Genomic DNA, 27,924 nt, shown 5'->3' with positions numbered 1-27,924 from the left:
ACGGTAGGCGCCGCATAATAGACGACTACCGGAAATAAACAACTTTCGCGCATGCGTATCGTAGTTTCCTCTCCACACGACCTCATGCTCGAATCACTTTTCTTCTCGGCGCCTTCGAAGGCGTTTGTTACTCGCTATTTTTCAGCATGGCTGAAGTGTTTGTTAAAAATAATAATAATCGTTCTCCGTTTGTGGATAACGAGGAAGAAGATATGGGACACAGTGACGTGAGTAATAACACAGTGTCTGGCAAGCAGAAAAAAAGACGTTCCAAAGTAGACTTATTAGAGGAACGTTTTGACGAGAAATACGGTAAACTTGAAAATACTTTACACAATATTGTTGCATTGTTGCAATGCCAGTCACAAAGACATGGTAATTCAACGCAGGGGAATGGCAAAAGCCCCAATTATGACCAGGGGAGTGATAAAAGCCCCAATTTTGAAGAGAGGACTGGTCAAAGTTCCACAAGTAATCGTCAAGATGACGTACTTTCCATTCATCCTGATTCCTCTGAACATTTTTCGTTGTCTGATTCAGAAGAAGAAGACACAGAGCACAGTGCTAGTGTACGCAGGTGTTTGAAAGACATTTTTGGAGAAGATGCATGTTTGAAAAAAGATGCACAAAAGCCAACTGGCATTTGCTTAGAAAATTCGCAGAAAGAAATTTTGGAACAAAGCTATCGGTCTAAAACACCAAATAATGTAACAGCATTTTCTGAAGAGTGCAAAGATTTATTTCCAGTTCATGAAGACACTGAACATTTTTTACGTGTACCTACATTGGACGATATTGTAGACACGTGTCTAACAAAGAAGTTTGGTTCTAGAGCTTCATTCGCTAAACATGGAACTTTTCTGTTCTCACAACCAAACAAAATGGTGGAGAAGACCGCATACAGAGGACAGCAAAGTGTCTACATGGGTATTGTTACACAGATGTACATGCAGCAAGCTCTTGCAATGTTAATGGACATGGTTACAGATAAACCAGACATTGAGAAAAAAGTGAAGGACATTTTTGCTTTATCCACACGAAGTCTAGATCAATTTGGTAGAGCAGGAGCATTTTTTCATATCATTCGTAGACAAGTCACAATGAGCGAGACTTCTTTATATGAACTTGATGATTCAAGGACAATCAGTAACCTACCCTTGAGAGGGGACGGGGTGTTTGGTGAAGAATTGGAAAAGACTCTCAAACAAAAGAAAGACAAAAGAAAAACACTTGAAGAGTTATTGCCAGAAAAATTGCAAAAGAAGGAAACATATAAGAGGAAAGCCAGTGAACAGACAGAACAGCAAACATCTGTCAAAAGACAATATGTAAAGACAAATACAAGAATGGGTGTTCAGCCAAATGAATACAATAGAGCGCCACCTACATTTCGCATTCCAAAATACAATGCGGAACCACGAAGTACTTTTCGAACAGAGCACAGAGCTGGTGGCTCGAGAGGTCGGGGCAACTATGCAGCCAATAACAGACCAAGGGCTACAGTTGCCAAGGTTAGTAAACAATGACCAGTCAGGTTTGTTAATGTTGCGACCGGAGATACCAGTAGGGGACAGATTAACTCATTTTCAAAAAAATTGGCAGTTGATTACAACAGACAAATGGGTTTTATCAATTATAAAAGAGGGTTACAAATTGGAATTCATAAAGAAACCAATTTTTCAGGGTATAAAACAAACTCATGTCAGTATCGAAAACGAACATATTATGCAGGAAGAAATAGATTCTTTAATGCAAAAAAATGCTATAGAAATCGTACCGAAAACAAATTGGACGACAGGTTTTTACAGTACTCTATTTTTAGTCAAGAAAAAGACAGGAGATTTAAGACCAGTCATAAATCTAAAACCTCTAAATCGGTACCTCCGAAAGCAACATTTCAAGATGGACACATTGACAAAAGTGTTAAATCTAGTTCAAAAGAACGATTGGGCGATATCTTTCGACTTAAAAGACGCTTATTTTCACATAGGCATATTCAAGAAACACAGAAAATTCCTCAGATTTGCATGGAAGGGGAAAGTTTTCCAATTCAAAACATTATGTTTCGGACCAACTGTCTCGCCACGAGTTTTCACAAAAATATTGTCAGTTGTTGCAGCTTATCTAAGAGTAAAAGCCATACGATTAGCAGTGTATCTGGACGACTGGATACAACTGAATCAAGAAAGACAAATATTACTAACAGAAAGAGAGATAACGCTCAATCTTCTTCTGAATCTAGGTTTCATAATAAACAAAAACAAATCCACTCTCATTCCTGTACAGATTCTGACATATTTAGGAACAGTTTTTCAATTAAAGAAAGGCCTGGTTTATCCAACGGCAGAAAGATTTCAGAAATTAGTGAAGGCAATTCATCTACTAATCAATGGTTACACAAAAGCAAGACAATATTTGGTAGTTCTTGGAATGATGGCATCCACACTAGAAATTGTACCAAATGCAAGACTGTATATGAGACCCCTTCAAATGCATTTGTTACGAAACTGGAGTCCAGCCAGAATGTCTCTGCACTGGGAGGTCCCATGTACACAGTCTGTGAAATCCAGTCTCCATTGGTGGTTACATCAAGCCAATTTTCAAAAAGGGGTATCTTTGCAACCAATTCAACCGCAGATAACAATGACTTGCGATGCATCAATGGTGGGATGGGGTGGTTTTGTGAACAACCAAGTAGTACAGGGTGTTTGGTCCAGGAACCAGAGTACAGAGCATATAAATTATCTGGAATTGAAGGCGGTACATCTGTCATTGGAAAATTTTGTTCCGATATTAAAGAACAAACATGTATTGATTCGATCAGACAATTCCAGCACAGTTCAATATTTGAACAAACAGGGAGGTACAAAATCGATGAGACTTTGCGAATTAGCTCAGAGAATCTGGTTCCTAGCTCTACACCACAATATGAAATTGAAATCAGTACATATCAAGGGGCAGACAAATGTATTAGCGGATTTTCTCAGCCGACACCAACTTCAGGCTACAGAATGGTCACTGAACAAGACTGTAGTGAACCATCTGTTTTGGATGTGGGAGACTCCGCTAATAGATTTGTTTGCGACAGCAGAGAACAAACAATGTCCAGTGTTTTGCTCATGGAATCTAGATACATTAGCACTGACACAGGATGCTCTGTCCATAAGTTGGGAAGGCATGATGGCATATGCATTTCCACCCATAAGTCTGTTGGGCAAGGTACTCAAACACATGATGAAGTTTCAGTGCGAATTGATTCTGATAGCACCAATGCAGGGTTGGCATATTGACCGGTCAATTGAGTATTGACCGGGCCGGCGGTCAATACCCGGTTAAAACCGGTCAATACTGGTCATTACTGGTCTTTACTGGTCAATACTGGTCGATTGAAAATTGTAGCATTTAAACATTACAAAGGAGCCATTTTATATTAAATCAATAATTATTCTGTAATTGATAAACTTTTTCTGAGTTATTTATTGTAAAAAAAATCTTTAAAGCTGTAAAAAGTTACTTCTTTATTATTTATGGAAACAGCCTCAAATACATAAGGACTAAGGCAATATCTTTATCTCAGTGTATCACATCTGTTACTAAAGTATTATTACTATTGTAGGTACCATAGCATTTCACTTATCTATTGATATATCTATTTGATAAGCAGATGGACAAACAGAACTCTTGTGTATTCTAGGGTTATAAATCTGGCCTCTTAGTTGGTAATAAAATGCATGCAGTGTTATGTCTCTGAACAGGTTTTTTTTACCTTATAAAACAGACGCCGAATATCGGCGTCTTCCCCCACTAAACTAGGCTGTTTTTTCCCCTTTCAGAACCGAAAATTCCCCCTTAAAAATATTTTTTTTTTTTTTTTTTTTTTTTTTATAGAAAGATGTGTCTCATGATTATAATATATCAATTCTATTTCAATTTAATCTTGCAAAATGTAATAAATTATGAAAACAACTATGAATATAGTGCAAACATGTACAAATGTATTGTAATAATGAGAGAGTAAGTAAACAAATCCCCCAAAAAGGGGAACGCCACGAAAATTCCCACGCGCACAATTTTTCCCCAAAGTGGAAAATCCAACGTAAAATTTCCCCCACATAAGGGCTAAAGGCCCCTTCCCCCACAACCCCAAAAAAACCCTGCTGATATTGAAAATTAAGCAAATCTGCCCTTAGGCTATATCATATCACTCACACAAGAAGATTACATTGTACTTGCTATTAATTTAATAGTTATTTCTAACTTGTTTCCTTTGTGTATTAAGAGGTTTTTTTCCCCTTTCATATTAAAAAGTTCAATTGGTATTCAAATGAATAAACAATGAAAGTTCTTGATTTTGCCAACAAATAATGTTTTCCAATTGTGGGTCTACTCTTCTTTTCAATTATTTTTTTCTTTAATAATTATTTCTTATTATGTTTTTTATTTTTATATCAATAAAAATTAAAGTTTTTTTCACTATTTTGTTTAAAAAGTATTTAAAGAAATCAATGCAAGAATACATGACAAGTAAGGATTGTGCCAAAAAGGTGCCATTTAAGGCCCTATTATCAGTTTTGAGTGCCCCAACCTTGATAGGTGAAAAGACTGTTAGAAGACTGTGGGGACAGTGGGGTATGAGGAACAACTCATACACAGTAATTGACAGGTTCTTGTTGAATCAAGCACAGAATTATCTGAGCATCATAATTCATTAGAATTGAAAAAATGTTCAATCAACCAGAAAAATCAAATTGACCAGCTTTGACTTATTTGCAAAATTTTGAGAGATTGGCCTACAAATTGCATGAACAGGTATAAAATAGTGGTTATTAATAGCTTAAGACATTATTGGCAACATGTCTGTTTAATTTATATTATCAATATTGTTTAATTAGGCATGGAATATAAATTAAAATTGGAGGTTAAGTTCAATCGACCAGTATTGACCAGTAATGACCACTTCGGGAGTATTGACCGGGGCGGTTTTAACCGGTAAAAACCGCCGGTTAAAACCGGGGGTGGTCGATTGGTGCCAACCCTGCACCAATGTGGGAACGTCAGCATTGGTATCCAATGATTCTTCAGTTGTTGATAGCTCCACCAGTCAAGCTTCCAGAAATGGAAGATTTATTGGTTCAGAAAGGGATGTTACATCCGAATCCAAAATTTCTAAAACTGACTGCATGGAGATTATCGACAAACGGTATGAAACAGAAGGATTTTCTAGACAAACTAGAAAATTATTGTGTTCATCATGGAGAATCGGAACTCAGAAAGATTATAGATGTAAATTTAGGAAATTCCATAGCTGGTGTGGTAAAAGACAAATTGATCCCTTTAGTCCATCTTTAAATAACTGTGCTAATTTTTTAGCTGATCTATATAAAGATGGTTTAAAATACAAAACAATTTCAGGCTATAGATCAATGATGTCTTCTATGTTGAACCCGGTGGACAGAATACCAGTGGGTCAACATCCCTATATTATTCGCTTACTGAAAGGCATTTTCAATGAAAGGCCACCAGTGAAAAGACTTGTACCTGAATGGAATTTATTGTTTGTTTTAGATGCCCTCAAGCAACCACCGTTTGAGCCAATAAAGACAGCCAGTTTAAAGTATGTAACTTACAAGACAGTTTTTCTCATAGCAATTACAACTTTTCGCAGATGTGGGGATTTACAATCTTTGACATTGGGAGAAAATTCTGTGAATGTACAAGCAAAAGGTGTAACTTTCATAAGGCATGGTTTATCGAAACAGGACAGAGGTTCACATCAGAGCAATACTATTTTTATTCCTGCTTTTCCAAAGAACAAGTTGTTGGATCCAAAACGAGCATTGACTTATTATCTGAAATCAACAGAAAAATTTAGGAATTCAAAAGAGAAGGACTCTTTGAAATTATTTTTAACTGTAAATAAACCGCATAGAGCGGCTTCAAGTCAGACAATTTCGTCATGGATTGTTAAGACTATTCAAAAGTCATACAAAATGAAAAAAGTGTATGTATCTAAAGTTAAAGGTCATTCAACTAGGTCAATCGGACCATCATGGGCTCTTTTTAAGGGAGCTCCATTGAAAGATGTTTTAGACAGTGCAGATTGGAGTAGATCATCTACTTTTGTGAAGTTCTATTTTAAAGATGTATCATTTGATTTTCTTAAAGAATAATGTTTTTCTCCCCGGCGAGTTATTTTCCGGAAAGTGAACTGTTTTTAAGTCAACAGTATGGAACATATCATATATATGACGGCCACAAGTAGTGGTTTATCCATCATATATTTTTTAAAATATATTGTTTAAATATGTGGGAAAGTGAATAAGAATACATGATTTGTGCTGTGTACAGTTATTATTGTGTATATAAGAGGGACTGTTGTAGCAGTTTTTATGAAATAGAAGATATAGAAAACTCTGGAATGAGAAGATCTACTATAATTGTTGGAGTGGTCAGAAAGTACCTGAACCCGCCTCCAAAGAGGGACTGCTTTGGGAAGGAATCCTAAAGTACATATGTCAGGTAAGTACATAATTTAGGAAATGAAATTTCCAAATTTGTACTCAAATTATAATTTTATGAGTAAATTATACTTACCTGACATATGTACAAACCCACCCTTCCTCCCCTCTTTTTCAGACTACTTTCTGAGGCCTTCGAAGGCGCCAAGGAAAGTGATTCGAGCATGAGGTCGTGTGGAGAGGAAACTACGATACGCATGCGCGAAAGTTGTTTATTTCCGGTAGTCGTCTATTATGCGGCGCCTACCGTATAGCGAGTTATTTTCGGGCCGAGATAGAATCCTAAAGTACATATGTCAGGTAAGTATAATTTACTCATAAAATTATAATTTGAGTACAAATTTGGAAACTTTTCGCCTAAATTAGATTTTTGCTAAGAAGAGCTTCATTTAAACAAAAAATTCATAAAAGCGGAAAGTGTTGTCCCTAGTTAGCCTGTGTGAAGTGCACAGGCTAATCTGGGATGACAATTTACGCACAAGCATTATGCCCAGTTTGCTCAAATCTGAACGCGACTCTAATGATCCAAATTTGATTAATCTATATGAGTCTTGTTCTGATTAAATGGGGCTTAATTAATGTGAGTAAAATGTCATCCCAGATAAGCCAATGCATGCTGTAGTGTTTCTCCTATATAATACACTATTTATCACCATTAACCCATTTATTCCTAGTGAACTCTCCCATCCGTCTAAATTGGATCAATTTATTTCCAAAATTAGGGATGTCTAGTATTTTTATTTCTATATTTAGAATATTTCTTACAGAAATTCCTTTAAGCAAACAGCGCAGACCCTGATGAGACGCCACATCATGCGGCGTCTCATCTGGGTCTAAGCTGTTTGCCAAGGCCTTTTTTCTAGACGCTAGGCATACATGGGTTAAAGGAACACCATTTAAGGAGCAACACCATTGAAAGTCATACTGGTTTTATTTACATCCGTTCTCGTCAAGCATACAAATCAGACTGTCGGTGTACATGCTATCAAAGAGGCATTCATGCCGGAGGCGTGTCCTGCAAGTAGGCGTGGCCAGTGCAAGCTGCACCAGACAGGCTAATCAGGGACAACAATTTCCACCTAGACGGAAGTTTTATTTAAAATAGACTAAACCTTAAAACAAAAAATTCCACAAAAGCTCATAATTATATGCATGATCTTTATGTTTTCATGTGCATATTGTCATGTCCTTTTGATTTAATTGTTCTTAAGGGAGTTAAAGAAGAATTCTTTGTATAGCTGTGTAAGGTTTTTGAAAGTTATGACGATGACATTCAGGCACCTTACATGATCTTGGAGGGAGTTATTGCCCTTGTTCTCCTACTTACGATCAACCTGTCTGTAAGAGTTTGTGCCAATCATTTACAACAACGAGATATTTGTCTTTGACATTTTGAATGCTTAAACATTTTCTACAACTGAACAAATAGATAACAAATACGGAATAGCACATTCATACAAAGTAAATGTTAAGTATGGGAAATTGTCATAATTTCATACGATAAAACACAATGGATCTCCTTAAATTTCAGTACAATCCATTTTTCAAATGATCATCAATACAAAATAATTCTAAATATAATTATCAATTTATATTCTCTAATTAAAGTGACCCACTCTTTTATAACACAACTGATTTCAAAACAGAACAATCTATAAGTACAGGAAATTACCTCAAAGATGTCAATCAATTTGATGCAATAAAACATGTGTCTACCACTTAATGAAATCACGGCAAGAAATCGTCAGTTTAGTGGCGCCTATTCTTAAAAGAAAGGTTTTCAAACCGTTCATTTACAAAGCACATCAGAGGTGAGCATCTATCAATTTGACTGATATTTTTCTATACAATTTAATGTTGAACTATGTTGTTATTTCAGCTTGAGGAGTATTACAGAAAGTATCTTGGCCAGGATATTAAAATTGTCGTCAACAATTTGAGGTAAGTAATTTTATGCATTTTGTCTTCTTGAGTTGGATTCAACTAACCTTACTGTAATGTTAAGTTGTAATTCACTCTGATTTCTTAATGATTATTAAATACCCAAATTTGTATGACTTTTTTTAAAAAAGAATGAGGGTAATTTAATTGGATTATGTTGATGTCCAGGTGCGCAGGTGTTTTGTTATAAAATATCATGCATGAATATTTGATGTCAAGAATTTTGTTGGGATTTTCATATTGATTGGTTGGAATTATGGTTACTGTTCCTTGAAAAAAGAGAAATTAATATAAATAAAAAATGTTTGTTTTGTTTTTCATGGTGTTTTGAATTTCATTCTAGTATGTGTAATGTGTTCACAAGTAAGGTCACAAATTCAAATTTTAGAACAAAGATACTACCACTCTTGAAGCCAAATTAATGACTCTTGATGTTGTCAGAATATTGTTATTGATTGTACTAAGGCCATCTCTATATTGGGTCATGTGTGTCCATAAACTAATTTACCATGGCAACTCTTTGAAAATTGGTGTAATGTGATCTGAGGTTAGCACTTTAGGACCATCATGGTCCTCTCTTGTTTTTTATATTAGTGTAAAACAAACTATATATCTGCATAGATATGAAAAAGCCAGAGTAGTTTTTGTTTATGTTCATGTTTTTAGGATCTTTCAGTTCTCTACATGTGTTTTCTGGGAAAATTGGGCTTAATGCATGTGCGTCATGTTGTCCCAGATTAGACTGTGTAGTCCACAAAGACTTATCAGTGAGCACACATTCCACTTTAATGTTGTTATTTTTTAAAGTGAGTCTCTTTTAAACTAAAATCCAGTGTAGGAGGAAAGTGTCTTCCATGATTAGCCTATGCACACTGCACAGGCTAATCTGGGATAACACTTTATGCATTTGCATTATGCCCAGTTTCCTGAGAACGAGGCTAGTTTATAAAACTGGCCCTGATCACTCTCTCTCTGTTGCAGAGCGGGCAGTCTCCTGGCCAATTTCAGCATCATTTTTCAAAACACGACTTCTGCAAATCAGAATCTCACCAAGGCTGTGTCCCAGCTTGGAAGTGGAGCAACAGCCGTGACAGTGTTTAACCAGACTGTCACACCTACGGAGTTGTCTATCAAAAATGAAACAGGTATATTTTTAACAATTATATCTTAATAATGGCCAATGTGAGCCTTTCTCTGGGAAAACAGGGCCTATTGCACATGCATTTAGTGTTGTCCCAGATTAGCATGTTCAGTCTTCGTAGGCTAATCAGGGATGACACTTTCTGCTTATATGGTAATCTGCAGGAAGTCTCTTCTAACCAAAAATCCATTTAACCCTTTGCATGCTGGGTAATTTGTCTTCTGCTAAAATGTCGTCTGCTGAATTTATAAAATTAGCATTTTCTTTGATCTTTTTCAAAGAATACTATCAGAATAGCAAACAGTTTGGATCCAGATGAGACGCCATGTTCTGTGGCGTCTCATCTGGATCCAAACTGTTTGCAAAGGCCTTTAAAATTCAGCTCCAGCGCTTTAAGGGTTAAGAGGTACGGTTTGTCCCTGATTATCCTATGCCTGCTTCTCAGGGCCGTTTTTCAGGGTTCTTATATTTATTCTGTTCCAGTCAGCAAACATTACAGTAGCATCTGATAGGAGTTTCTGTGTGTGATTATCTTAATACTTTTCTATTTGGACTTGCATTAGAGAATATTCAAATAACTTTAGCAATTATATTGAGCTATTTGAGGAAATATGCTATGTGCAGGCACAACATAATGTCCTAAAGGGTTAATGTAGAAATACAGCATTTAAAATGTAAAGCCACATGTATACTGGTTATGTCCTAGTAGTTGGCATATAGCAGTCGCACAGTCTGTCAGTCTGATGGTTGGGCATTCTGTTTTTCGGAGGTTTTTTATGCAACACTTTGTGATATTGAGCTGATGTTTGGTATGTGAGTCTGCCTACAAGACCTTAAAAGTTGAAGTGTAAAATTCATTCTGGTTCGTTGATTCTTGACGCAGATATTGGCCTAGAGAAGTTGTAAGCTTTAAAGGGAGTTACATTTTCTTTTTTAAATATTAAATATTTTAAAAAGGATATAATCCAAGGTAGGAGCTCCTATTTATTCAAAGAAATAGGCATGGAGATTTGAGACAAAAGTGGATATAGAAATTTTCTCTATATTTACCGCTTTCGAGATGTTTTTTATGCAAAGCTTGCAGATATTGAGCTGATTTTTGGAATGTGAGTTTACCTACATGACCAACAGATGAAGTGTAAAATTCGTTCCAATGTGTTGATTTTTATGCCCCCAGATCAAATGATCAGATTTTTGGCCTGTATGTCTGTCATTGTATGTGTGTGCCTGTGACCCAAAACTTTAACCTTCCTCATAAAATGAAACTCTTGGGTCTATGTTCTTTAAACTTCAAATGTGCATGCATCTCATTGCGATCTACGATCAAACATGGTTTGAGGTCACTAGGTCAAAGATCAGGGTTACTGTGACATTTACATTCAATATATAACCTTGTTTCTAAAATAGCTGCAGTGCGGCTTCAAAGCATAGTAGGAGGCAATGTGTTTCACAAGCACAGCTCTTGTTGGTGAAGTTATGGGCCTTGGACAAATTTTTGCTATAATAACCTTTTCCAGAGTTTTTTTTTACGCACCTCTTTCAGCTAACCAGCTGATATTTGGTATGTGTGTCTTACACGTTTTCTCTATAGTAACAGTTTTTCTGAAGTTTTTTATGCTCCTGGTAGGGTGGCATATAGCAATTGAACTGTCCGTCTGTCTGTCTGTAAGTCTTTGCGTCCGTCCGAAAACTTTAACATTGGCCATAACTTTTGCAATATTGAAGATAGCAACTTAATATCTGGCATGCATGTGCATCTCGTGGAGCTACATTTTTAGTGGTGAAAGGTCACGGTCATCCTTCAAGGTCAAAGGTCAAACAAATAATTCCAAGCCGCGCAGTAGAGGGCATTGCGTTTCTGACAAACACATCTCTTGTTAGCTCATCAATTTTTTGAAAAAAAATTTATGATCTATTGTCATCACCTTGGCATCGGCTTCGCATCAATGTTGGAGGCGGTTAAGTTTTGCGTTTAGGCACACTTTTCTCATAAAGTATCAATGCTATTGCATTCAAACTCGGTACACTTACTTTCTATCATGAGGGGACTGGGCAGGCAAAGTTAGATAATTCTGGCTTGCATTTTGACAGAATTATGTGCCCTTTTTATACTTAGAAAATTGAAAATTTTGGTTAAGTTTTGTGTTTAGGTCCATTTCATTCCTTAAGTATCAAAGCTATTGCTTTCATACTTGCAACACTTACTAACTATCATAAGGGGACTGTGCAGGCAGAGTTATGTAACTCTGACTGGCATTTTGACAGAATTATGTGCCCTTTTTATTCTTAGAAAATTGAAAATTTGGTTAAGTTTTGTGTTTAGGTCCACTTTTTTCCTAAAGTATCAAAGCGATTGCTTTCATACTTGCAACACTTACTAACTATCGTAAGGGGACTGTGCAGGCAAAGTTATCTAACTCCGACTGGCATTTTGACGGAATTATGTACCCTTTTTATACTTAGAAAATTGAAAATTTGATTAAGTTTTGTGTTTAGGTCCACTTTTTTCCTAAAGTATCAAAGCCATTGCTTTCATACTTGCAACACTTACTAACTATCGTAAGGGGACTGTGCAGGCAAATTTATGTAACTCTGACTGGCATTTTGACGGAATTATGGGCCCTTTATACTTGAAAATTTGGTTAAGTTTTGTGTTTTGGTCCACTTTACCCCTAAAGTATCATAGATATTGCTTTCATACTTGGAACACTCGCAAACTATCATAAGGGGACAGTAAAGGACAAGTTGCATAACTCTGGTTGTCATTTTTACGGAATTATGGCCCTTTTTAGACTTAAGTAACTTTTAATATGGTTACATTTTGTGTTTAGATCTACTTTACTTCTAAAGTATCAAGGCTATTGCTTTCAAACTTCAAATACTTTCATGCTATTATGAGGGTACTGTACCTGGCAAGTTGAATTTTACCTTGACCTTTGAATGACCTTGACTCTCAAGGTCATATAATTAAATTTTGCTAAAATTGCTATAACTTCTTTATTTATGATTAGATTTGATTGATACTTTGACAAAACAACTCTTACCTGGCATACCAAAATTGACTCCGTCCAAACCATCCCCCACGCCCCCCCCCCCCAACCCGAATCCCCCCCTAACATTGGCCATAACTTTTTCACTTTTTAACATAGCAACTTGATATTTGGCATGCATGTGTATCTCATGGAGCTGCACATTTTGAGTGGTGAAAGGTCAAGGTCATTCTTCAAGGTCAAATGTTGAATTTATGGTGTTTGTCCGTCTGAAGACTTTAACATTGGCCATAACTTTTTCAATATTGAAGATAGCAACTTGATATTAAGCATGCATGTGTATCTCATGGAGCTAAACATTTTGAGTGGTGAAAGGTGAAGGTGAAGGTCATCCTTCAAGGTCAAATGTCAAATATATGGCGTCTGTCCGTCTGAAAACTTTAACATTGGCCATAACTTTTTTAATATTGAAGATAGCAACTTGATATTTGGTATGCACGTGTATCTCATGAAGCTGCACATTTTGAGTGGTGGAAGTTCAAGGTCAAGGTCATCCTTCAAGGTCATCCTTCAAGGTCAAAAAAAGAATAAACCAAAGCGGCGTTCTCATGAAGCTGCACATTTTGAGTGGTGGAAGTTCAAGGTCATCCTTCAAGGTCAAGGTCATCCTTGAAGGTTAAAGATAAAAAAACAAATAAAAAATTTCAAAGCGGCATTATCATGAAGCTGCACATTTTGAGTGGTGGGAGTTCAAGGTCAAGGTCAGTCTTCAAGGTCAAGGTCATCCTTCAATGTCAAAGGTCAAAAAAATAATTTAAAGTGGCTTTATCATGAAGCTGCACATTTTGAGTGGTGTAGGTTCAAGGTCAAGGTCATCCTTTAAGGTCAAGGTCATCCTTTATAGTCAAAGGTCAAACAAAATAAAATAAAATTCAAAGCAGCGTTATCATGAAGCTGCACATTTTGAGTGGTGGAAGTTCAAGGTCAAGGTCATCCTTCAAGGTCAAAATAATAAATTTAAAAGTGGCTTTCTCATGAAGCTGTACATTTTGAGTGGTGGAAGTTCAAGGTCAAGGTCATCCTTCAAGGTCAAGGTCATCCTTCAAGGTCAAAGGTCATTTTTTAAAATAAAAATTCAAAGCGCCGTTCTCATGAAGCTGCACATTTTGAGTGGTGGAAGTTCAAAGGTCATTTTTTTAAATAAAAATTCAAAGCGGCGTTCTCATGAAGCTTCACATTTTGAGTGGTGGAAGTTCAAAGTCAAGGTCATCCTTCAAGGTCAAGGTCATCCTTCAAGGTCAAAGGTCATTTTTTTTTATAAAAATTCAAAGCTGTGTTCTCATGAAGCTGCACATTTTGAGTGGTGGAAGTTCAAGGTCAAGGTCATTCTTCAAGGTCAAGGTCATCCTTCAAGGTCAAAGGTAAAAAAATAATAATTTCAAAGCGGCGTTATCATGAAGCTGCACATTATGAGTGGTGGAAATTCAAGGTCAAGGTCATCATTCAAGGTCAAGGTCATCCTTCAAGGTCAAATGTCAAAAAAATAATATTTCAAAGTGGCCTTCTCATAAAGCTGCACATTTTGAGTGGTGGAAGTTCAAGGTCAAGGTCGTCCTTCAAGGTCAAAGGTAAAAAAAAAACAATAACAATTTTCAAAGTGGCGCAATAGGGGGCATTGTGTTTCTGACAAACACATCTCTTGTTTTTTTTCAAACATGGTTAGAAAACACAAATATCTATTTTTATAATTTTATTTTTGAAATACCGTCCAACCATCCAACCCAAGAATCCCCCCCCCCCCAAAAATAAAATATATATTTTTTTTTCATTTTTTTTTTCATTTTTGGAAGATATTGTAATAAATGACCACACCCACACACTATACACCCCTCTCCACTCCTCCCCTCCCTCCTTTGTGATTGAAATTGAGATAGGTCCCAACACCTTTAAAAAGAAAAATAGATGAGCAGTCTGCACCCACAAGGCGGTGCTCTTGTTACACAATGCTTTCAGATATTGAGCTGATTTTTTTGTATGAGCCTACCTTGATTACTTACAGATAAAGTGTGAAATTCATTCCTGTGCATTGATTTTTGGCGCAGTTATGGGCCTTGGACTTAAAAATTATCTTTATTATAACCTTTTTTTAAAGTTTTTTTTAACCAAAAGCTTTTAGATATTAAGCTGCTTTTTGGTATTTGAGATATCCACATGTCTTACAGATGAAGTTTTGGTAATTGATTTTTTGGCCTTGTTTTCTGTAAAATGGCTGCTTTTAGGCTTCAAAGCGCAGAAGGGGGCGTTGTGTTTCAGAGACGCTGCTCTTGTTTGTTTTGTATCTTACTGTTGTCGCTGATGATTGAAAGTTAGAGATTGTTAATAAATATGAGCTGGGCTATCAAAAAACAGGTTTAAGTGCAAATACCTTAAGTGTCATCCGATATTAGCCTGTGCAGTTTGCATATGTGCTCCTTGATAAGCCTGTGCAGAACTCCAGAATAATTTGGGATGAAACTGTATGAACATGGATTACCCTTTAAGCGCTGGATTTGAATTTTAACAGCCTTTACAAACAGTTTGGAACAAGATCAGATGCCACAAAACGTGGTGTCTGCTCAGGTTCCAAATTGTTTGCTATTCTAATAGTGGAAAGTAAAAAAAGAAGATGATTCTAGAAATTCAGCAGACACCAATTTAGCGGACGACAAATATCTCAGCATGCAAAGGGTTAAATCCTGCTTCCCTAGAGTGAGGCTCATATAAATATTGATCACATTGTGTTGTAGTTGTTGGCGGAGGGGCTGTAAATCCCAGGCTGACGTGTGAGGTCTACCGGCTATTGTTATGATCACATTGTGTTGTAGTTGTTGGCGGAGGGGCTGTAAATCCCAGGCTGACGTGTGAGGTCTACCGGCTATTGTTATGATCACATTGTGTTGTAGTTGTTGGCGGAGGGGCTGTAAATCCCAGGCTGACGTGTGAGGTCTACCGGCTATTGTTATGATCACATTGTGTTGTAGTTGTTGGCGGAGGGGCTGTAAATCCCAGGCTGACGTGTGAGGTCTACCGGCTATTGTTATGATCACATTGTGTTGTAGTTGTTGGCGGAGGGGCTGTAAATCCCAGGCTGACGTGTGAGGTCTACCGGCTATTGTTATGAGCACATTGTGTTGTAGTTGTTGGCGGAGGGGCTGTAAATCCCAGGCTTACGTGTGAGGTCTATGGGCTATTGATATGAGTACATTGTGTTGTAGTTGTTGGCGGAGGGGCTGTAAATCCCAGGCTGACGTGTGAGGTCTACCGGCTATTGATATGAGCACATTGTGTTCTAGTTGTTGGCCGAGGGGCTGTAAATCCCAGGCTGACGTGTGAGGTCTACCAGCTATTGATATGAGCACATTGTGTTGTAGTTGTTGGCGGAGGGGCTGTAAATCCCAGGCTGACGTGTGAGGTTTACCGGCTATTGATATGAGCACATTGTGTTCTAGTTGTTGGCGGAGGGACTGTTAATCCCAGGCTGTCGTGTGAGGCCTACCGGCTATTGATATGAGCACATTGTGTTGTAGTTGTTGGCGGAGGGGCTGTAAATGACAGGCTGACATGTGAGGTCTATCGGCTATTGATATGAGCTCATTGTGTTGTAGTTGTTGGCGGAGGGGCTGTAAATCCCAGGCTGACGTGTGAGGTCTACCGGCTATTGATATAAGCACATTGTATTCTAGTTGTTGGCCGAGGGGCTGTAAATCCCAGGCTGACGTGTGAGGTCTACCGGCTATTGATATGAGCACATTGTGTCCTTGTTGTTGGCGGAGGGGCTGTAAATCCCAGGCTGACGTGTGAAGTCTACCGGCTATTGATATAAGCACATTGTGTTGTAGTTGTTGGCGGAGGGGCTGTAAATCCCAGGCTGACGTGTGAGGTCTACCAGCTATTGATAGGCCCTTGTGACCAGGGATATATGTGTCAGGTTGTCAACAGTGTACCGGAGTGCATGTAAGTATTCATGGGGACAGTGTACTGGAGTGCATGTGAGTGTTAATGGGAGAACAGTGTACCAGAGTGCATGTAAGTATTTATGGGAGACTAGTGTACCGGAGTGCATGTAAGTATTCATGGGTGAACACGTGTACCGGAGTGCATAAACGTTTTCATGGGTGAACAGTGTACATGACTGCATGTTAGTATTCATTGGAGAAAAGTGTACCGGAGTCCATGTATGAGGTTGATACTTGGGCATGTGTTCCTAAAGGTTGATATTCTCATATATGACAGTTTTGTCCCTGCATAAATAATGCCCATGACATTTATTGCAAACACTATGAGGCATCATCTCCAAATATAAGTTTGATAGATGTCAAGGAGAAGTGCAGTGCGTATGAACTATAACACATAACTGCATGCTCAAGAATTTGGCAACAGCATATCTGAGGGGGGGGGGGGGGGGGTTGTCGACACATCAATGAAAGTTCTAGTTTTATCATAGAATAATTTATTATTTGCAATTATTTTGCGATGAGAGAAATGGAATGGCTACTAGTTTGTTTAGAAAAACAATTATATCGTGTAAGCATCTAGTTTGAAATTAATTTCCTACGTCTAATAATGGAAATCTTTGGCAACCTTTATCAACTGAGGGCATTTTTATAGACTCAGATATGTGAATTGTAATGCATACAAATTATATGGGCTCAAATATTAGCATTTTTAAAACACTCAGGCAACAGTCCCCAAAGTAAAAATATATTCAATATATTTGCACATTTTCTTTAATGTTGCTATTATGAAAATATAGAGATATTATGTGTGATGGTAGTTTTTATCCTTTTGAACATTAATCTTAGATCATCATTGATTTAAATCTGTCAAGTTAAGACACCTTATTTAAACAAAAGAATAGGCAAAGAGACACTTTATAAGACAAATGTGGGATCTGGGGTGGGGTATGTCTTCCTGCAGCTTGAACTGATTGCCTAGTAAGAGTGTAGATGAGTTTGCATCTTTCAGGCCAGATCCATCAACCAGTATGTAGCAACTGAACAGACCGTTTTTTTCGGCATGTTCACAATTGTTCACAGTTTCCTGTTATGGCATGTTCACAACTGTTCACAGTTTCCTGTTATGGCATGTTCACAACTGTTCACAGTTTCACATACCTGCTTAAACCTGATCACCATTGTTCATAGTTTCAAATCCCTGTTGTTGTTTTTTCATTTTTTACAATTGTTCATATCACTTTATGGCATATTCACAATTGTTCACAGTTTCACATCACATTTTCTGCATATTCACAATTATTCACAGTTCCACATTACTTTTTTGCATATTCACAAGTGTTCACACTTCCAGTGACATCACTCTTTTGTCATATTCACAATTGTTCACAGTTTTAAATCAGTCTTTTGTCATAGTCACAATTGTTGACAGTTTTCATCACTCTTTTGTCATATTCACAATTATTCACAGATTCACATCACTATTATGGCATAATCACCATTGTTGACAGTTGGTAGGCCTATAGTCATTGCACTGTATGTCTGTCCTTATGAATACTTTCATAACATTTATTTCATTATAGCCAACAGAAATGGAGGACTCACCTGCTTTCCTCATTTTCTCAAATAACTAGTAAAATAATTTATAGTAAACTATTTATTTTGTCCTTATAATAACTTGTAAAAAAATATCTTCTAATAATACTTTTATTATTATTTTTATTTTCCATTTCAATGACTTAATTCATTGCGTAATATATGCACATACAATCGATATACAAATAAAAGTTCATATATGATATATACTTACGGAATAAATGAATTAATATGTTTTCTTGTATTACATTGTGGGGTAACTTTTGTTAGCTTGGCTGTTTTTAGCTCCACTGGCCAGAGGCCAGCGGGGCTTATGTCATGGTCCTGTGTTTGTCGTGCGTCCGTGCGTGCGTCCGTGTGTTAACTTTTTCTTTAAACATCTTCTTCTCCTAAACTACAAGTCCAATTCTGATAAAACTTTTCACAAATGTTCCTGGGCTGAACCTCTTTGTTAAAATTAAGCCCCTTGGATCAAATTTGACCTTTCCCCAGGGGTCATAAAAACATATGCTTATTTTGGGCCTATTTTGTGCAAACTTTAAAAATCTGTCCATAACCATTGGGCCTATTTTTACCAAATTTGGTATGTATTAAAATCTTAAAGTTCTCTACCAAGTTTTGGTCAAATTATGCTCCTGGGGTCAAATTTTACCCTGCCCCGGGGGTCACAAAAATGAACATATGCTTAAATTAGGCCTATTTGTGCAAACTTTACAAATCTTGTTCATAATTATAGAGCCTAGGGTTACTAAATTTGGTATGTAGTGACATCTAATAGTCCTCTACCAAATTTGTTCAAATTATTCCCCTGGGCTCAAATTTGACCCTGCCCCGGGGGTCACAAAACTGAATGTATGCTTATATAAAGCCTCTTTGGTGCAAACTTTAAAAATCTTCCTGTCCATAACCATTGGGCTTAGGGCTACCAAATTTGGTATGCAGTGACATCTTATAGTTCTCTATCATGATTGAATGAAGGAATTTTCATTAATCTTGTAGAACATGCGTAGATTTGATCTTCAGCATCTAAAAATATGTGAAATAGAAAGAACAACAATATCTTTTGTAGAGATAAATGTACCTACGTTATAAGCAAAGGGTTGGGCAACAATTCCCGGACTTTATAGTCTGTTTAGTTAACACCGTAGTAACGTTTTCCATATATACAATTGCTCACCCTTCCAACTTTAAGCACCCAGTGGGACGAGGGATAGAAAGAGAAAGTCACATGCTTGAGTACATTTCAACCCATGCGCATTGCACTCTTTTTTAGCATAAAAAAACAGTGGAGTGATACAGGGCCATCATGGCCCTCTTGTTGGAGAAAACCTGAGGTATTGTCATAGCCAGCTCGTTGTCTGCCGTCCGCTGACCGCGTTGTGCTAAAACCTTAACATTGGCTTTAAAGTCAAATTGCTTCCACCTACAACTTTGAAACTTCATATGTAGATGCACCTTCATCAGTTCTACATGCCACACCCATTTTCGGGTTACTAGGTCAAAGGTCAAGGTCACTGTGACTTCTAATATAAAACTTGAACATAATCTAAAATCAAAATGCTTTTCTCCTGACAAGCTTTCATTTATTCAAAACTGCACCCACAGCCGAGCGCTGGCACCTGATATGCGGTGCTCTTGTTATAGATTACAGCTATGTGACAGTAGATAATGAAACCCAATCATGTGTTCTGTTCTAGATTGTATGATACCTGTTGATATAGATAACATTTATGTAAATGTAGATACAGGAACAAATGTGTTGTATTTAATATATTTGGGTATCTGTTGACATAGATAACAGTTATGTGACATTTAAGTTCTATACATTTGTGATGGCACACATTTTATTATGTTCTGTTCTAGATTGTATGATCCATGTTGATATAGATAACAGTAATATGATGAGACATAATTTCATACATGTGTTCTGTATTAGATTGTGGAGTACCTGTTGACATAGATAACGGCTATGTCACAGTACGTAATGGTATACTATACGGAGCCATAGCCGAGTACACATGCAATATTGGATATGGGTTGTCTGGAAACACAAATACCCGGACCTGTCAGCCTAGCGGGAGATGGTCTGGGATAGAGCCCACTTGTCAGCCTAAAGGTTGGTATGGTCCGGGGTGGAGCCCACATGTAAGCCTAAATGTTTGTATGGTCTAGGATAGAGGCCACATGTGAGCCTAAATGTTTGTATGGTCTGGGTTGGAGTCCATGTGTAACACTTAAATACTATGTGCAAAACTTTACAGAATTTTACAAACAAATATGGAAAGATAATAGGTCTTGTTAACAGATGTTCCTAATTTTGAAAAATAGCATCAAATGAAATAAGTTACAGTATTATTTGAAATAGTTTTTAATAATATTTACTCCACATAGGCTTTTGAATTTTGAAGTGCTAAGTAATACAGATTGTTGATAAATTATCAATGAAAAGTGTTGCAGATGCTTTACAATTTGCACAATGTTGATTTATCATAAACAACAAGCATATTATATTTAACATTTTTCGAAGTCAAGAGCTTTGTGTTTGGTTTAATATGATGTATTATTTTTTAATCAATGAAAATTGTTTTGAAAATTGTTCTTTTGCTTTACTTTGAACAAAAGCTTTGCTGTGTGAAAACTGGGTTTACTACATGTGTTTTAAGTGTTATCCTGTGATGTCCAATGATCAGAGACAACACTTTAAAGGGGCCTTTTCACGTTTTGGTAAATTGACAAAATTAAAAAATGTTTCAGATTCGCAAATTTTCGTTTTAGCTATGATATTTGTTAGAAAATAGTAATACTGAACATTTACCATGCTCTAAAATATCCATTAATATATGCATCTTTTGACGATTTGAAAACCTCAAAAATTATAAAGCGTTGCAACGCGAAACGATTGAATAATTTGGAAAGTTCTGTTGTTGCCGTTATATTTTGGGAAACTACTAGGATTGCTTATGTAAGTAAAAAATACATCCGCTCATATCATGAGCACAGATGGTCGAGCGGTCTAAGCAGGAGACTTTTTACTCCAGGACTCCAGGGGTCAGTGGTTCAACCCGGGTGTACTTTGTCCAGGGTTTTCCATGGAAATCCATGGAAAATATGAGGCTGGAGATTTCGGACTAAGTTTCCAGCCTTTTCCAGCGTCAATATTTAAAAAAAAGGGTGGAAAATTGTCCATGGTATGTGGAAATAGCCTGGAATAGTTTCCATGGTTTTCCAGGCTCCCTGGAATAATTACCATGGAACAATTTCCAGGGTTTTCCAGCCAGCATGGAATAAATACCGTCCGAATACTCCATGTAATCTGGAAAACCATGGAAAACCATGGATTTTTTTCCAGGGTTTTCCAGATTACATGGAGTATTCGGACGGTATTTTTTCCATGCTGGCTGGAAAACCCTGGAAAATGTTCCAGGTTTTTTCTTTGTTCAATATTCCATGGATGCCTGGTATAACATGGAAAATTGTCCAGCGTTTACCATGGTCACTGAATAGAAAAAGAAATTTCTGGTCTAAAAACAATATTCATGTATTAAATGAATACAATACTCACAGCTTAAATAAATCATAATTTAAGGTTAGATTAAAACAAAACAAAAAATCAACATAATGCCTTAGTTTCTTCGATGTATTATTTTGTTCACAATTCATCAAAATATAACATCAGATTACAAATTGTGTTACATTTATTTAACAAATTATTCAGATCAAACAAGTGTTGTTTAATACATGCTTACAAAGCCTCTAGGTCCATTATCATAAATCAGGCCCTTACATAACAAAACAGGCGCTACTTTAAAAGTTAAAAAGTATAATGCAACCTTAACAACATGTATTCAAAGTAACAAAATACAAGCAAGTCAAGTAATATACAGTAACAATTCACGAACCCTGTACAAACGATATACAAGAAACAAAATGAAAAATTTAAGTTATTTTAGCTACTTCATGTTTGTCACAATATATGTAGCTGCCCATGAGAACAATTAAGGATACTATTTTTCTCAGCTACTTTCACTTTAATGCAATTTAGGTGCTCAATTTCATTAAAATACTTTTATATAATTTTATTGTTCAAAGAAATGCAGAACATGAATGCATGTACATGTATTACTTTCCAAGTGACAGTTTAAAATATAATTGCAAGTCTAAAACTTGTGAAGGCAGCTTAGTAAATTATAAGTACCCAGGTGGGATAAAATTACAGTTTTTAAAAACTTTTTTGTTAATTAGCTGGGCTTCAGTAGGTCGTGGATCTTTTATAGAACTTGTACTGCTGTTATACTGTACGGCTCCTGCATGATCTCTGAAAGAAAAACAAAGCAAACAATATTACAAGAAAGTCATAAGTTTTTTACATTCATCTGTAAAAGTAAATGTGCAGCAATCATATGATTGAATATCTATACTTCAATGCTCATTCATATTTTAATCTATTTTAGATATTTCATATCACTGCTCAATTCGGTACATCTGGCTTTTTTGTATTTGAGCGAACATTTACGATCCTAAGTAGTTAGCAATTATTTCTTTTCCATTTACTGAAATTTATTCTCTTAAAGTTTGCAAGCGGGCTTTAATCTACTTGCAAACAGGCAACCACACAGGAAAACTGAGACTTTCAAGTGAATAAATTGTTGATTTAACTTATATTTTTATATGACTCTCTTTTATTTTGAAATTTATATTGTTGTTTTCTTAAATGCCCCAAAACGGGGTACACTAGCATGTATCTGGAAACTCAAACATATATAGGAATTTTATATTCAGATATTGCTATATGAAAGATATGCTAATTTGCTAATTCATATAAAAATAACCTGTAATTGAAACTAGACCAAAATATTGGATACCAAAAAGACAAAATACTTTCAGGTGGTTAACACTAAATTACTTATATGAGCCCGGGGCATAACAATATTTACCATAAATTTGTGGCCATGTTAGTCCTCTTGGTAAATGCGCCAAAAGAGCCGCTTTGCTGTCTTGGGTTATTTCCCTGCCAAACTCTGCAGTATCTTCCATCAACTGGTCAGCTACAGTTAAAGCACATAATGAAAATGTATATAGAAAATAATTCAAGTATTGTTTTAAATATTTAGTAAAATTGTCTTTAAATAATAACTTACAATGAAGTTAATACATCACAAAGCATAGCATAACAAAATTTGTAGGTATGATTGGTACAAATTTATTATTGCTATAATTAGAATGATGTGTAATTCTATTGGTATGAAAATGTACAGTGAAACCTAAAAAACAATGCTATTGGTTTAATTAATTTATTTATAAACATTAACAGCACTAATGAGCATTGAGTTCTCATCATGCACAGCACATAACTCCCTTAGCCTCAGTTCCCTAGCCATGCATTATAAACTTCCGATACTACATTCAAGCTTATTAATATCTCCACATAGGACTTCCTTTATCAAGCTGCAAACTGCACTTAGTGAAAATGTGTGTGACAGCTGCTTTTAAACTTCTATATTTGCCATACTTTTACCTAAAATGTCACATAAAAAAGGTCTACAATGATGACATAAGAAGAATAAATTTAAAGGAATATTTAGAAATAATGAAAAGCACAAACCTTCAGTTGTTGTTCTATTCCTAGACAGACTTCTGAAACACTTGTATGCATCACTTTTTAACAACATTTCATGTCACTTTCCAAATGATATCCATACATTATTATTTTAAGAAATTCTTGTTAATGGAAAAACTCATTAAGTTAAACTCTACTGTTTGTGAAATTACATTAACTTCATTTTAACAACAAGTTTAACCTGCATTTTTTCTTCAATACGCCTTCTCCAGAATTTCAATCTAACAGGTAAACTTTCTGTATTTGAACTCAGCCAATCAGAAAAGGCTGTGATATTTTATAACCAATAGATTAGCCGCAGACACATCTGACTCACACACAGGCTTTTCAGATAGTTTGTTAATTGCAAACCTGGACTGTAGTTAAATATTGAGTGTGTATACACCTTGAACAGGGTTAAGGAATTTAAACTTGTAGACATTGCTTTGAAAGTTACTACTATTACTTCTACTACTAGTACTACTACTACTACTACTACTTCTGCAAAACTACTACTACTATTACAACAGCCACAACAACAACAACAACTACCTACTACTACTACTACTACTACTGCTACTACTACTACTACTACTACTTCTACTTCTACTACTACTACTACTACTACATCTACTACTACTACTACTACTACTACTACTACTACTACTACTGCTACTACTGCTGCTACTACTGCTACTACTACTACTACTACTACTACTACTACTACTACTTCAACTACTACTACTGCTTCAACTACTACTACTACTGCTACTGCTGCTGCTACTGCTGCTGCTGCTACTACTCCTGCTGCTGCTGCTGCTGCTACTACTACTACTGCTTCTGCTGCTGCTGCTACTATAACAACTCCTGCTGCAGCGACTACTACTACTACTGCTGCTGCTGCTGTTACTACTACTTCTACTTCTAACACTACTACTGCTGCTACTTCTACTTCTACTACTACTACTACTACTACTACTACTACTACTACTACTACTACTACTACTACTACTACTACTACTACTACTAGTACTTCAACTACTACTGCTACTACTACTGCTACTACTACTGATGCTGCTGATGCTGCTACTGCTACTACTGCTGCTGCTGCTACTTCTACTACTACTACTGCTGCTGCTGCTAATGCTACTTCCTTAACTACTACTACTACTGCTGCTACTAGTATTGTTATTATTATTTATACTACTATTGCTACCATTACTGCTACTATTCCTGTAAATGCTAAAACAACAACACAATAGTAACTGCTACTGTCACTTAAATTTGCACCAATAGTATAATTATCAGTAGTTTAACTGCTTGTACAACTTATACAACAACCACTTTTACTTCTACTCCTACAACATATTCTACTGCCAGCACCAGCATTACTACTTCTACAAGTTATTTTCTCCTCTTATAAAGTCTAAGTTTTTTCCAGGGTTAGCTGAAAATGTTAGAGTCTTTTCCATGCTTAAAAAATTCTATGTTCCACTTTCCATGCTATCTGGAAATATTTTCCAGGGTTATCCAGCCTAAATCCAGCGTTTTCCATTCCTTTTCCATGCTTTTCCATCCAAGGCTGGAAAATGCTTGGAAAAAAAGTCCACGTTTCATGGACATTTCTAGAACAAAACCCTGGAAAACCCTGGAAACTGTTTCAAATTCCAGGGATTACCATGGAATTCCATGTTATACCATGGATTTCCAGCCTAAGTTCCATGATTACTCTGGACAATGTACACCCGGGAAGCCCAGTTGAGGGTTACTTTTTTCCTTTTTTATGCCCCCGGATCAAAAGATCGGGGGTATATTATTTTTGGCCTGTCTGTCATTGTATGTGTCCGTGTGTGTGTCCCAAAACTTTAACCAAAACTTTAACCTTCTTCATAACTTTTGCAATATTGAACGTAGCAACTTGATTTTTGGCATGCATGTGTATCTCATAGAGCTGCACATTTTGAGTGGTGAAAGGTCAAGGTCATCCTTCAAGGTCAAAGGTCACAAAAATATTTTAAAGCGGCGCATTAGGGGACATTGTGTTTCTGACAAACACATCTCTTGTTTAATTGTATTCTTGTTATTTGGCTGGAGATTTTGAGGTCCAATGTTTAAATTTATCAATAAAAATCATTTAATGACAAGCTTCATTACTTGCAAAATCTGTGAAAAGGCCCCTTTCAGCTTTTATGGAAGTTTTTATTTAAAGAAAGTGTCTTAAAGCAATTCTAAAATAAAATCAAGTCTAGGCGCAAAGTTTTGTCCCTGATTAGCATGTGTGGACTGCACAGGCTGTTCTACGACTACACTTTATGTACATACTTTAAACCCCATTTTCGGAGATCAAGGCTCATATTGTATTGAATGCATTTTGTCACTCAGTTGTTATCAAACTGTTTCTTTTGTTAGATTGTGGACCAGTGACAGCTCCCCAGAATGGGCGGATTATTTCCACATATGGCACAACTTTCAACAGCAGGATTGTCTTCTCCTGTAACCTTGGTTACAGCCTCATAGGTGTCGCCACCATTATGTGTGAGAGTGATGGACGGTGGAACGCTCCCCCACCCACCTGCATTTACACCGGTGAGTAGTAAAGTGGGAAGAGAGGCAGAAGAACAGTTTTTCGAGGATCAGTCTATAATGTTTTTGAAGCTGTAGGTATTTAATATTTATAGTGGGATGTTTTTAGTCCTTGAAAGTCTTGGGATTTAACAACAAAGTCCTTCAATAGACATCACAAAGATGTTGATCTCAATGTCATGCAAGAAGATAACATCAATTATGGATGGCTTTAGTTTTCACTTTAGTATGTAATTGATTATACGTGTGAAACTTAAAAAACTTAATTACATTCCAAATTACTGCATTCTTTAAAGATTAACCCTTTACCACTTAGAAGCATTTGTGGTCCCTTTGAAAGTTAAATTTAAATAAAGATTTTTCTTACTAGATTCATGTCAAACCCTTAGATACTGATGAGCAGCAAATAGCATAAAACCTGAACAGACTGTGATTTACTTGCAGGCTGTTCTGGTTTTATGCTGGTTGCAAAAGCCATTTTCACTCCGCTTCTTATTGGGAAAAGGGATAAGTTAGTGACAAAACATTTGTGAAGTGTTTGCATGAATTATGAATTGATATAAGACTGCAAAATTGTTTTATTTCAAAATACCTTAACTAATGGTGTGTTTATTATCTGTATGTACAATTCATGGGATTTGAGCCTCACTCTGCAATTATGGGGCTTAATGCATTTTGCCTAAAGTATTGTCCCAAATAAGCCTGTGTAATTGGCACAGGCTAATCATTGATGACAGTTTTTGCCCAGACTAATTTTTTTGTTAAGAAAAGACTTCCTTTAAATTAAAGATTTCCTAAAGTTGGAAATTGTTGTCCCTGATTAGCCTGTGTGGACTGCACAGGCTAATCTGGGACAACAGTTTGCTCATATGCGTTTAACACATTTTTTAGTGCAAGACTCGTTTCTTTAGTGCATGCATGAATTGTGAACATTATTAATTTCAAACCCCTTGAACTGTTTGTTATTTTTCTGTATGTTAAATGTATTGCATTTGTATACTAAATATAATGCTCAATAAACATATAATGTATGTTCAAACAGTTTGTGGAGATGTAGAGGGCCCGTTGTTTGGCAGCGTGTTTCTCTCTGTCACTGGCCAAACAGCTGTGTACACATGTCGGACTGGGTACCAACTGCAGGGCAACGCCACCAGGACCTGTCTGCCTTCAAACATGTGGAGTGGGACTAAACCAGACTGCACAATCAAAAGTATGTACCGGCCCAGTGTTGTTTTTATCCCCCGCCATAGGCGGAGGGATATTGTTTTGGCGTTGTCCTTCCGTCCTTCCGTCTGTCCGGAGCCATATATTGGAAGTGCTTTGGCGGATTTCATTGAAACTTGGTATGAGTATATATATATGGATAATAGGATGATGCGCACCAAATGGCATTGTTCACCATCTGATAAAAACAGAGTTATGGCCCTTTGTATTTTGAAAAAATGTTTTTTGTGTGTCCAGAGCCATATCTTGGAAGTGCTTTGGCGGATTTCATTGAAACTTGGTATGAGTGTCCAGATGCATATTTGCGGGGGATAGCAATTCAACGAATTTGCTTGTTTTTTAT

At 36.5% G+C, this 27,924-nt stretch overlaps 2 protein-coding genes and 1 long non-coding RNA gene across 3 annotated transcripts in view; 2 read left to right on the top strand and 1 right to left on the bottom strand.

The window, feature by feature from the left end:
- LOC127860908 (uncharacterized) overlaps positions 1-27,924 on the top strand; it is a 345,694-nt gene that overhangs the window by 223,025 nt on the left and 94,745 nt on the right. The window contains exons 80-86 of the mRNA XM_052399220.1: positions 8,398-8,459; positions 9,441-9,604; positions 16,469-16,583; positions 17,595-17,611; positions 20,115-20,294; positions 26,184-26,360; positions 27,400-27,567. Of these exons, the coding sequence (XP_052255180.1) occupies positions 8,398-8,459; positions 9,441-9,604; positions 16,469-16,583; positions 17,595-17,611; positions 20,115-20,294; positions 26,184-26,360; positions 27,400-27,567 (883 nt within the window). The remainder of the gene's footprint in view (positions 1-8,397; positions 8,460-9,440; positions 9,605-16,468; positions 16,584-17,594; positions 17,612-20,114; positions 20,295-26,183; positions 26,361-27,399; positions 27,568-27,924) is intronic.
- On the top strand, positions 49-6,793 carry LOC127860747 (uncharacterized). The gene is made up of 3 exons (XM_052399031.1): positions 49-1,511; positions 5,566-6,519; positions 6,637-6,793. The coding sequence occupies exons 1-2, from the start codon at positions 147-149 to the stop codon at positions 5,596-5,598; spliced, it is 1,398 nt and encodes a 465-aa protein (XP_052254991.1). The 5' UTR covers positions 49-146; the 3' UTR covers positions 5,599-6,519; positions 6,637-6,793.
- Positions 22,287-24,406, bottom strand: LOC127860753 (uncharacterized). The gene is made up of 3 exons (XR_008039914.1): positions 23,781-24,406; positions 23,113-23,223; positions 22,287-22,493 (listed from the first exon to the last, which is right to left on the bottom strand). It is a non-coding gene; the product is annotated as an uncharacterized LOC127860753 (long non-coding RNA).

This window comes from Dreissena polymorpha, chromosome 15 (genome assembly GCF_020536995.1).
Source record: "Dreissena polymorpha isolate Duluth1 chromosome 15, UMN_Dpol_1.0, whole genome shotgun sequence".
NCBI lineage: Eukaryota > Metazoa > Mollusca > Bivalvia > Myida > Dreissenidae > Dreissena > Dreissena polymorpha.
This window is presented reverse-complemented; position numbering and strand designations above follow the sequence as displayed.

Bases quoted from the DNA above. Each gene is read 5' to 3' on its own strand.
- LOC127860747 (XM_052399031.1), top strand. From the start codon at position 147: ATGGCTGAAGTGTTTGTTAAAAATAATAATAATCGTTCTCCGTTTGTG. The intron at 1,512-5,565 runs GTTAGTAAACAA...TGTTTGTTTTAG, and splicing joins CAAGGGCTACAGTTGCCAAG to ATGCCCTCAAGCAACCACCG.